The sequence below is a fragment of the Belonocnema kinseyi genome, chromosome 5, assembly GCF_010883055.1.
Source record: "Belonocnema kinseyi isolate 2016_QV_RU_SX_M_011 chromosome 5, B_treatae_v1, whole genome shotgun sequence".
In the NCBI taxonomy this organism is placed as follows: Eukaryota; Metazoa; Arthropoda; class Insecta; order Hymenoptera; family Cynipidae; genus Belonocnema; species Belonocnema kinseyi.
In genome coordinates this window covers 81,386,733-81,398,854 of record NC_046661.1, presented here as the reverse complement: position 1 = coordinate 81,398,854, position 12,122 = coordinate 81,386,733, and the positions used below count along the sequence as shown (strand labels likewise).

The window sequence follows — 12,122 nt, the reverse complement described above, 5'->3', positions numbered from 1 at the left end:
TTGAGTTCGATATTTGATTTACAAAAAAAGTTCTATGGTTCAAAAAAAAATTTTGTTCAATAGAAAAAAGAGGTTGGTAATGTAGGAATTCCACTGTGTCGCTTATTTTTTTCAATCAAGATTGGATTATTCCTATTTTGGTTTCAAAATTTGTATTTTAGTTGAAAATTTAACTATTTGGTTAAAATTAATCTTTATTGATTTAAAATTTATCATTTTGGCTGAGGATTCAACTATTTTATTAAAAATTTATTTGCCTACATTTTATTTTTTCGGTTGAAAATTTAGCTGTTCTGTTTTAGGTTGGAAATTAATCCTTTATAAGCTGAAAAATTAACTGTTTAGTAGATAATTCATGTATTTTGTTAAGAATTCGCTCTTTTTTTGTTAGAAAGTTAAGATTTTAATTTAAGTGTTTAAAATTTCAATTTTTTCGTTTAAATTTTCTATTTTTTAAATTAAAATTGGATTCTTTCATTTTTGGTTAAAAAAATTTTATTTTAGTTGAAAATTTAACTATTTGTTTTGAATTAATCTTTATTTATTGAAAATTTATCATTTTAATCAAGGATTCAACTATTTGATTAAAAATGTTTGTGCCTAAATTTTATTTTTTCGTTTGAAAATTTAGCTGTTTTGTTTTGGAAATTTATCCTTCATAAGTTGAAAAATTAATTAAAATTAATTTTCTAAATTAAATATTTGTTTCAAATATATTTCGTTAATCAAAATTGGATTATTCCATTTTTGGTTAACAAATTTTTATTCTAGTTGAACGTTTAACTATTTGGTTTAAAATTAATCTTTATTTATTGAAAATTCATTATTTTGGTTGAGGCTTGCACATTTTAGTTGAAAATTAGTTTCTATTGTTTAGAAGGTTTGAAAATTGAATTATAAATTAATTATATAATGCAAATTATACGGCTTATAAATTATTATCATAATAAAATTGTTGAACATTTATCTTTTGGTCAAAAATCCATCTTTCTGAGTCGAAAATGAATTTTTTCGATTAAAAATTCGAGTTTCCCGGTTGAAAATTCAACTCTCTTCGAAAATATCGTCTTTTTGGCTTTGAAATTTAATTATTCTGTTAAAAGTACATTTATTTGTTTGTTAATGCCACTGTTTGGTTAAACATTAATTTTCCTGTTGAAAATTCTCTATTTTGGGTAAAAAATTTCTTTATTTTGAAAGAAAGTCTTTTCTCAAAATGGAATGTACATTAATTTTGTTTAAAAGAATTGATTTCCTTATTATTCTCGCTATTTTCGTAAAAAAAAAAAAATACATCCTCTATTTTTAATTTGCAATTCAGGTGTTTTGGAGGAGAACGACATATTTAGAAATGCGCAGGCGGGAGTTTTGATATCGACGCAATCGCATCCGGTGCTGAGAAGGAATCGCATCTTTGATGGACTCGCCGCGGGTGTTGAAATTACGAATAATGCGACTGCCACTTTAGAATTTAATCAAATTTTCAATAACCGGTTTGGCGGCCTTTGTCTCGCGAGCGGTGTTCAGCCCACCACGAGAGGTAATTATTCATTTCCCTTTTATTTATCATTATTCCTCGATTTCAAATTCAAATCGAGATTTACGATGGTAATGAATCGACGAGGAATGTTTTTTGTTGTTGTTGTTGTTTTTTTTTTTTTATAAACGCGAATTTGTTTGATTTCAGGCAATAAGATATTCAACAATCAGGACGCGGTGGAGAAGGCGGTTGGAAATGGGCAGTGTCTTTACAAAATTTCATCATACACGTCATTTCCCATGCACGACTTTTACAGATGTCAAACTTGCAACACGACCGATCGTAACGCCATCTGCGTTAATTGTATAAAAACCTGCCACGCCGGACACGATGTGGAATTTATTAGACACGATCGGTTAGTAATTTTTCTGAAATTTAATAGAATTTGAGAATAATTTGAAAATTTTTTACTGGAAAAATTGTCCAGTTTAGATTTTTATTTTTTGAAGCGTATATTTTTCATTTAAAGAATTTTAAATTGCAGTCTTGAAGACTTAAACAATTGAAAGCGTTTGAAAATGATTTTTTTTTTTTTATAAGAAAACAGTGTTATTTTATCAACTGTAAATATAAATAAATCATTTTTATTTTATTTGATAAAAGGATTCTAAATCCGTTGAAATTTTAAGAATTTTCACATTTTTGCTGTTTTAGTTTTAAAGACTTGGTCATTAGAAAAAATGTAAAGGTGCGATTGAAACTTTATAAACTGTTTTCAGATTAAAAACAGAAAAAATGCAATTTTTAACCCATTTAATTTGAGATTTTTTAATCGAGAAAAAGGATAATTATTTAATATTTAGCAATATTCAACTGTTAACTTAAGACGAGTAAATTGAAGTCAAATATTTAAAAGTAACATATTTTTGAATTATCTTAATTTTTTTTGATATTTATCAGGCTATTTACAAAGATTCGGAGAAATTTTTTTATGGATTTCCATAATTTGAAGGAATTTTGAATGATTTTTAGGAATTTAAAAAAAAATTAATTTCATTAATTCAAAGTGATGTGAAAGCTTTTGCAATATTTTAGGATAAAACATTTTCTAGAGTTTCAGAAGATATGGAACGATTTTACAGGATATATGAGGTTTTAGAATATTTAAAAAGGTTTCACGTTATTTTATAAAACTTCCGAGGATTTTCAATGATTTTAAGCGATCTAATTATTCTCTATTCAAGTAGTTTTTAAAGTAGAAGTAGTATTTCGAAGAGGAAATATTTATGAATATACCTTTTTTTTAACCTTTTTCGTTAGGAGTTTACTTTTTTCTTGAAAATTCAACCAGTTGCGGTTAAAAGCTAAACTCTTTTAATAAAATTGATTTTTTGTTGTTGAAAGATTTATCATTTGAATTGAAAATTAATCTCTTTTTAAAAATGTAACTACTTTGTTGAAAATGAATTTTTTAACTAAAAATTCAACTTCCAGTATCAAATATAATGATTTTCGGTGGAAAATGGACCTTTTCTAGTTCAAAATTCAATAATTTGGATGTAAATTTGTCTTTTTAAATTAAAAATTCATTCATTTCGTTAAAAATGCACATATTTTGTTAAAAAATCGACTTTTTAGTGATAGAAAATCCAAGTATTTCAGTTACATATTCATAATTTTAGTTGAAAACTCATTTTTTTGGTTAAAACATAATTTTTGACAAATTTTAATACTCAATTATTTTAAGTTTTGGTGACAATTTATCTTTATAATTAAAAATTATTATTTTGTTTTTGATAGTTCAATTGTTGCAATTCAAGATTAATTTTTTTAGTTAAAAACTCATTTTTTTTTGTTTAAAATTCAACAATTCCAGTTGAGGATTCGTCATTTTAGTTGAAAATTTATCAGTTTAGATGAAAATTATATATTTTTTGTACGAAAAATATAAGTTCTATTTTCTGTTAAAAATTGATTTTTTTCTTCTATTTCTAAATTCAACTATTTGGTTGAAAATGTGTTTCCTTTGATGAAAAAATTCAACTATTTCGTTAAAATTAATGTATTTTGTTAAATAATTGTATTTTTTGGTTAGAAATTTAAGTATTTCTGTTGAATATTCATAATTTTAATTTAAAAATTCATCTGTTTGGCTTAAGTATCCACTGTTGCAATTGAAGATTCGTAATTTTATTTGAAAAGGGGCAAATCAGATTTTCATGATTTCAGAATATTTGGAAGATTTGCAATGATTTCACGTTTTTTTCAAAGAAGATTTTTAATATTTTAACGATTTCAAACGAGTCCAAAATATTTCAGAAATATTTCAAAGATTTCATAAAAAGTTGCATAAATATTTTAATTGATTTCATATTTGTTTAGAAGATTTTTAAAAGATAAGGGTGGCCGGTGGACCAGGAAGCCGTGAAATGACAGGGATTTTTTTGTTTAACCGAGAATTTTACAAATTTGTAGAAGATAAATCTGTCCACGTTCGATTTTAACAGTTTTTAAATAATTAGTTGAATTTTCATGTTTTTTAATTATGCTATTATTTAGCTTACAATGCGTAATTCAAAATTTTTTTTAATTAAAAAATTTTCCATTTAAAACTTATTTTTGAGTTTACATTTTTAATTTAAAGATTTTTAAAATGCTTTCTTAAAGACTTGAACCTTAAAATAAAAGCCTTTGGTTTTAAAAATTTTAGATAAGAAACATTTTTATTTAATAAATAAATAAATTTCTTTAAATTTATCAGTACTTTAAGTAATAAAAAGTGAAAAAAAAACAATTTGACAAAACGATTTTAAACCAATTGACAATTTAAGAATTTTCAGATTTTAACGTTAAAACTTAAACGATTTCAATTTGAAATTCTCAGTCTTTAAACAAATGTGAACGTCTGACTGAAAGTTTATAAACTATTCTCAACTTAAAAATAATTTCATAATAATATATTCTTAATTCAAGGATTTGATTAAATTAAACATATTGTTTCAGTCTAAAATATTCTATTTTTAATCCATTCAATTTGAAATTTTTAATTAAAAAAAGGATTAATTATTGAATATTCATCAATATTTAAACTTTTATTTAAGACAAGTAAATTGAAACCAAATGTTTAAAAGTAAAGAATCTTGAACTGAATTGTTTGACATAGAAAACCTGGAATTGTTAAAATTCTGAAGAGCCTTTAAACTCTGAACGTTAAAATTTCAATTGTTATATTTGAAAAATGCTTAATTTGTAAGTGAAAATTCTAAATTTGGATGTATAATTTACAAATTAACATTTGCAGAAAAAATTTGAGTAATTTGAAGAGATGTTTAATAGTTTTTAAAAGATAAAAAATTATCATGCAAATTTTAGAAAGTTTGCTTAAAATCTTCTAGAATCTTTTTTGAAAATTTTATTTAAATCTTCGAATAACTTTTCAAGTATTCTCTTAAAATAATTTTTCAAAATAAAACATTATTTTTAATTTTCCTAGGAATTTTAAGAAAATGTTTTTATTCTTTTGAAGCCTACAAATAATAAATGTTCAATTGTTATTTATACATCCAAATTGGAAAGAATTTTTCTAAAATTTGCAGGATTTTCTGAAAATTATAGAACAAATTTAATTCATTCTGACAGATAATTCGAAATTCTGAAAAAATTTCCAAAATAATTTTAAATTTAAAACAAATACAATACAACTCCTAGATTTCTCAAGATTTTGAAATAAAAATTTGAAGCTTTCCAAGGATGTTTAAACTATATAAAAAGAAAATAATTGAATTTCTAATTTGAAAGTGTTCAGTTACAATTTTTTATAATTTTTCAATATTTAATGTCTCTAGCTTAAAATTCCTTAAAATTATATAATTTACAAATTTTTAAAGTTCTTCAATTGATTTTTTAATTTAGAGCATTAAAAATGATAGCGTGGGTTTATATTTTTTCATATTGAAAAACGTTAGTACCTTCTATTTTATACGCGTAAATTATTGAGCATTTGAATACAAAATTTTTTAATTAAAAACTTTTAAATTTCAATTTTGAAAGTTCAAAATTTAACAATTACATTTTGAGTGCTTTCATTTGCAGCTCAGTTTTTATTACCTCAAGTGGAAAATTTTTTAGCGTTAGTGTTCCATTTTTTAAATTTTCATTGGCCGTGAAAAATGTTTGCGAAGCGGGAAAAACCCGAGAAATGACCAGGAATTTATTTCGTCGATTAAAATGGCCATCCTGTTTAGAATCTTTTAAAATATTTCAAATCCTTTGAAATCAAATAAAATTACAGAAATTAATTGAAAATCCCTTGGAATTGTTAAAAAATAATTACCATAAAATATTTCAAATCCTTTAAAATCACTTAAAAATTTTGCAAAGCTCTTAAAAATTCTTCTGAATTTAGAAAAATACTCTTAAACCCTCCTTAAAGTCCCTTTGAAATTTTGTTTAAATACTCTAAAATCTTTCGTTTTTAATTTGAAGTAAGGGATTAAAAAAAATATATTAAAGTCTTTTTAGTAAATTACAATAATTTGAAATGATTCCTAAGAATTTTACAGATTTTATGGTATTTAAAAAAATTTAATTCTAAAGCATTTTTCATGATTTTAAAATAATTTACAAAGGGATTTTAAAGGATTTAAAATATTTTAATATATTTTGAAAAATAATAAGGAATCAAAGAATTTGACATATTTTTAGGTCATTTAAAAATATTCCAACGAATTTTCAATTGATTTCAGTAATTTTATATGATTTCAAATAGCAAGGTTCAATTGTTATTTATACATCAAAATTGTAAAGAAATTTTATAAAATTTGCAGGTTTTTCTGAGAATTGTAGAAAAAATTCAATTAATTTAGACAGATATATAAGTTCTGAAAAAATTTCCAAAATAATTTTAAATTAAAAATAACTTCTAGATTTCTCAAGAATTTGTAATAAAATTTTCAAGCTTTCCGAAGATTTTTAATTTATTTAAAAAGAAAATAATTAAATTTCTAATTTAAGAAGTGTTCAGTTAAAAATTTTGGAATTTTTCAATATTTTATGTTTTTAGCCTAAATTTCCTTTAAATTATATAATTTAAAAATTTTTAATATTCATCGATTGATTTTTTAATTTAGAGCATTGAAAATGATAAAGTGGATTTATATTTTTTTATATTGAAAAATTTTAGTACCTTTAGGGTTCCATTTTTAAAATTTCACTGACCGCGAAAAATGTTTGCAAACCGAGAAAAAACTCGGGATTTTTTTTTGAGACCGGGAAATGACAGTGAATTTATGTTTTGACCGGGAATTTTACAAATCTTTAGAAGAAAAGTCTGTCCAAGTTCGATTTCAGAAGTTTTTAAAAGTAGTTTTTTTTCACTTAAACATTTTTCCATTTCAGATTTTTATTTGTAAGCTTACGTTTTTGATTTAAAGAATTTTAAAATGCAGCCCTGAAGACTTAAACAAGTAAAAAGTAAAAGCGTTTGAAGTTGAGATTTTTGGAAACGAACCATTTTTTTTCAACTGTAAATAAAATATTTTCAAAATGGTTCTGTACTAATTGAATAATAATTGATTTGACATAAAGATTTTGAATTTGTTAAAAATTTAAGAACTTTCAGATTTTAACGTTAAAAATTGAACTGTTTCAATTCGAAAGTTTTAGTTATTAAAAAAATTTAAACGTCAGATTGAAATCTCATAAACTATTTTCAATTTGAAAAAAACTTCATAATTTTATATTAGTAATTAAAGAATTTCATTAAATTTGAAATATTGTTTCAGTCTAAAATATTACATTGTTAACACAATCAATTAAAATTTTTTTATTTAAGACAAAGGATAATTATTTAATATTTAGCAATATTTTGACTGTTTATTTAAAACGATTAAATTAAAACCAAATATTTAAAAGTATACAAATTAAAACTGAATTATTTGACATAGAAGGCTTTGAATTGTTGAAATTTTAAAGAACTTTTAAACTCTGAATGTTAGAATTTTATTTGTTATTTTCAAACGAATTTTTATTTGTAAGTGAAATTGTTAATTTTTGGTATATAAATGACAATAGAACAATTATTATTCGTAGAAATAATTGGAGTAATTTTAAGAAATATTTAGAAGTTTTGAAAAGATTCAAGATTAATTTAAACAATTTAAAATTATTGCAAATAATTTAACGAAGTATTTGCAACGACAAAATGTGGCTATTTGCACTGAAATTTCAGTGCAAATAGCAAAAGTGTTATTTAAAAGAAAATATAAATTCTTGCATATTTCAAAAACAAAATTTAGAAGTTTTTTAAGCAGGACTTGAAAAGAATCAAAAAACATTTTCTTGAGATTTCTGGGAAAATTGAAAATGATATTTCATTTTGAAAAAAATCATTTTAAGGGAATATTTAAAAAGATTTTAAAAGTTTTACAAAATTGTCATAAAAGAATCTGGAAGATTTCAAGGAATTTTGTTTAATTTGCAAGATTTTCTAAAAATCGTAGGAAAAATTCGATTAATTTTAACAGACATTTTGAAGTTCGAAAAAAATTTTAAAAATAATTTAAAATTTGGAAAATGTAACACCAATCTTTAGATATCTCAAGATTTTTAAATACAATTTTGAAACTTTTCAAGGGTGCTTAAGCTTTTTAAGATAAAATATTTTAAGAAGTGATGAATTAAAAAAATTAGTTTTTTAATTTTTAATGCTTTTCTAGCTTAAAATTGCTTAAAATAATATAATTTTGAAAATGTTATAGTTCATTGATTGATTCTTTAATTTATCGAGCATTGGAAGATATAATGAGATATATATTTTTAGAATTGAATCTGAATCTTTGAGCAGCGGACAAATTTTTTTTTTAGAAGATTTCAAATATCGTAATGATTTCAAATGAATCCAAAAGATTTCAGGAATATTTCAAAGGTTTCATAAAAATTACATAAAAATGTAAATTGATTTCATATTTGTTTAGAAGATTTTCAAAACATTTCAAAGATTTAACAAAGGTATTGAATTGAATGCTATAATTTATGAATGTTAAAAATTCTGAATTTTCCAACTTATCTGCATTTCATTTAAAACTGTTCAATTGAAAAGAGTTCGTACCTTCCAGTTTATATCTGTAAATTATTGAGCATTTGAATACAACATTATTGAATTGAAAAACTTTTAAACTTGAATTTTACAGGTTTAAAATTAAAGAGTTTAAATTTGAATGCTTTAATTTGTTTATTATTTTAAATGGGCAAATGTTTAGAATAGAGTTTGATTATAAAAGTTTTATTGACCGTGAAAAGTGTTTGCGAGCCGGTAAATGACCGGGAATTTATTTCCTGGATGAAAAAGGTGCCCTAATTTTGATTTTTTTGTTGTTCTCAACAGATTCTTCTGTGACTGTGGTGCCGGAACCTTGAGCAACCAGTGCCAACTTCAGGGCGAGCCAACTCAAGATACCGATACTCTCTACGATAGTGCCGCACCCATGGAATCTCATACACTCATGGTCAACTAGGATCCCACTTAATCTTAATCTAAACGAAATCAAACGACCTCCTTTTTCCGTAAGTCCATTTCCTCTAAGCTCATCATCATCATAATCATCATCATCATCATCATCATCATCATCATCATCATCATTATCATCCGAAAAATTGACCTGCTGCAGAGTTCTTTGTTACTTTGTCGCTACTCGTGATTAGCGAAACCCCGAAAAAAAAACGAAACTAAAGAAAGACAAGAAGAATCTGCTAAAAAAGCCGGCTTTATCCCCCCTCCCCCTTGCAAAAAAAAAGAAGAATTATAATTATTCGCAAAATACGGAAGAAGAGAAATCGTGTCTGTGATTTTTTACAACTTCACAATTGGAAGTTTTTCACTGTCGAGTAGTGACACCAACTTGATTGATATTTATTCGTCTTTTATTGCTAGGCAATCGGCAGCTCGTGTTGGTACAATTAACGATTTAAAAAAAAAAAGAAAAATGAAGAAAGAAAGAAAAGAATTTGTACAATTCTTGTACGAATTGTTGTATAATTTACGGTACTATTTGTATTTGTACAGTTTCAAGTACTAAGTAATAAGACTCGAATTATTTTGGCAATTGTAATGATGATCAACTCACAAGAGACTGCGTTCGGTTGAAAAAGTCTCGCCTTTTTTTTCAGCTCTCCCTGGTTTCGGAATTTCGGAAAAAGTATTTTAAAAAAAAATCTATTTCGTGGATTAATGACGACAGAATCAAAAAAAGGCAGTTTTTTTTGTTGACTTTTTCAAATTGCCGAACCTCCTCCCGGTGGGGGGTGGAGGTCGATTTGTAAATAAAATTTTCTCAAGTAAAACAGCAAATTTTGTATTTGGTCGGCCCTCCTCCCACCCCTTCCTCCAGAATTGCACAATCGATTGAATTATTATTATTTTTTTTTTTTTGAAAATCGAGTGCGTTCTACTCAGCTAGTAAAATTAATTGTAATGATAGGACTCATTACTCTGTACATACTTTATTCATTTTTAAATGACGATGCTTTATGCGATTATTACGTAAGTTAATAAAGAGCTCTGCAATTACGTCTCCCTTCCTCCCAATCACGAAAGAGTTTTTTTTTTTTTGGGTTAAAAAATATGCAAAAGAAGCGAAGAAAACTGGAAACTAATCATCACACCGAGAAGATAATGAACGGGCAGGAAAATTGAACTCAAAATGCCACACGAGTGTAAATTTGTGTATATGGTTAGAGCGAGAGAGAAATTCGTTAAAAAAAAATACTTTCTGCCTGTTTGTGTGTGTTCTATTTTTTCTTGTGCGGGAGAAAAACAGTTAACAAATTCGAGGACTTTGAATTCAGTCTGAAGTGAATTTTAAGAACGGAGAGATGTGATAATAGCAGATGAGAGATGAAAAAAAAAGAAGATTAATCAAAAATTGGTTAATTCGAGAGAAACTCTCCTCTCCCGTGTCGGCGCGCGCACTGTGATGGTCTTTAAAAAAACTGCCCAAGGGCGAAGTGCATAATAATGATTGAGAAAAAAAACAGAGTTATTTAAAAAAAAAAGTTTAGTTTAAAGCGAGAGAGAAAAAAAAAAGAAAAGAAAGGGAAGAACAATAGTTGAAGACTCGCGGGAGGAAACTTGATGTGTTAACCAGTGAGGATGCGAAGAAAATCGCTGAGTTTTAACCTATAGAGACTGTCGATGGAACAGTTATTTATAAAGGAATCTCGAGTTTTTCAAGTAATCCGAATTTTTTTTTTTAATATTACGTTCTAGTGCTCTAACATCTAATCGTATTATACATATATACATAATAGTAAAACTGTATATCCTCGGAGAGAGAAATAAAAAAAAAAAAGCTCTCTTTCTCTTCTTGTATGAAAGAAGCGCCTATTAGCGTAATTTAAGACACAGTTGAACTCTTGTTGGCTGACCAGCGAGGGAGTAAGAAATCAAATTTGTATTGGTTGATTGATAGGTTGAAAAGTGGCAAGGAGGAATTTGGGAAAATGATTTTTGAAATTGAGATATTGAGATTTTGGGTAAGATTGAAATTATCAGTATTTTTTGGTAATATTCTGATGAGCTGAAAGCTCGAGGATTTTTGAAGAGAAAAAAGTTAAAGAAAAGTTAAAGAAAAGAGTTAAAAGTTCTTTTAAAATTGCAGAGGACGACATAATTTTGCCGGAAAAAATGTAGAATGTGAGAAAATACCGAAATTTTTATTTCCTGAAACGATAAATGAATATTTAATGTGCCATGCATTTTTTTATAACAAGAAAATGGTTTGGAGGTTTCTGCTAGGCGGTTTTAGAATTCAAGGGTAAAAAATTCGTTATATATTTTATGAAATAAAAAAAATATATTTGAAGGTATTATTATTAATGGCCTGAAATGGCTTCTGAATTTTTTAAAAATATGCATTGAATTTATTCTATAATATAAAGAGGATATTCTTTAGAGAAAATAAATTAAAATTATTCATACCGCGCGACGGAAAAAAATCTTTAAATTCGAAATACACAAAAAATATATATATTTACAGTTTAAAGATTCTTATAGTACTTAAAAAATTTTTTTTATCGATTATTTTATATCCAACCTTATTTGTGGAAATTAAAAATTCAATGAAATCGGTAGACGACTGACAAATCCGAAAGAAAAATTCCCAACACTGAAATTCCCGAATTGGAAATTTCGCGGATAAAAAAATTTCCGAATAATAAAATTCCCGAATTGAAAAATTCTCTAAAATTTTATAAAATTAATGAATAATAATATTTTCAAATAATAAAATTCCACAATAGTTTATAAAATTGCCGAATAAAAAAATTCCTGAATAGTAAATCTTCCAATCAATAAAATTTCCGCTTTGGAAAATTCGCGAACAATAAAAAACCCGAATAAGAAAATTTCCAAATAATAATATTCCCGAAAAAGAAAACTTCCAAATAATAATATTCCCGAATAGGAAAATTTCCTAATAATAATATTCCCGAATTGGAAAATTCCCGAAAAAGAAAATTTCCGAATAATAAAATTCCCGAATAATAAAATTCCCGAAAAAGAAAATTTCGGAATAACAATATTCCTGAATTGGAAAATTCGCGAGTAATTAAATTCTCGAATAAGAAAATTTCCAAATAATAGTAT

The 12,122-nt window shown here is 25.3% G+C and overlaps 1 protein-coding gene across 1 annotated transcript in view; it reads left to right on the top strand.

Moving 5' to 3' along the window:
- The window catches only part of LOC117172713 (F-box only protein 11), a 66,584-nt gene extending 55,497 nt beyond the window's left edge, over nt 1-11,087 (top strand). The window contains exons 7-9 of the mRNA XM_033360874.1: nt 1,322-1,540; nt 1,688-1,895; nt 8,865-11,087. Of these exons, the coding sequence (XP_033216765.1) occupies nt 1,322-1,540; nt 1,688-1,895; nt 8,865-8,994 (557 nt within the window). The 3' untranslated portion in view covers nt 8,995-11,087. The remainder of the gene's footprint in view (nt 1-1,321; nt 1,541-1,687; nt 1,896-8,864) is intronic.
- Nucleotides 11,088-12,122: the final 1,035 nt, after the last annotated feature.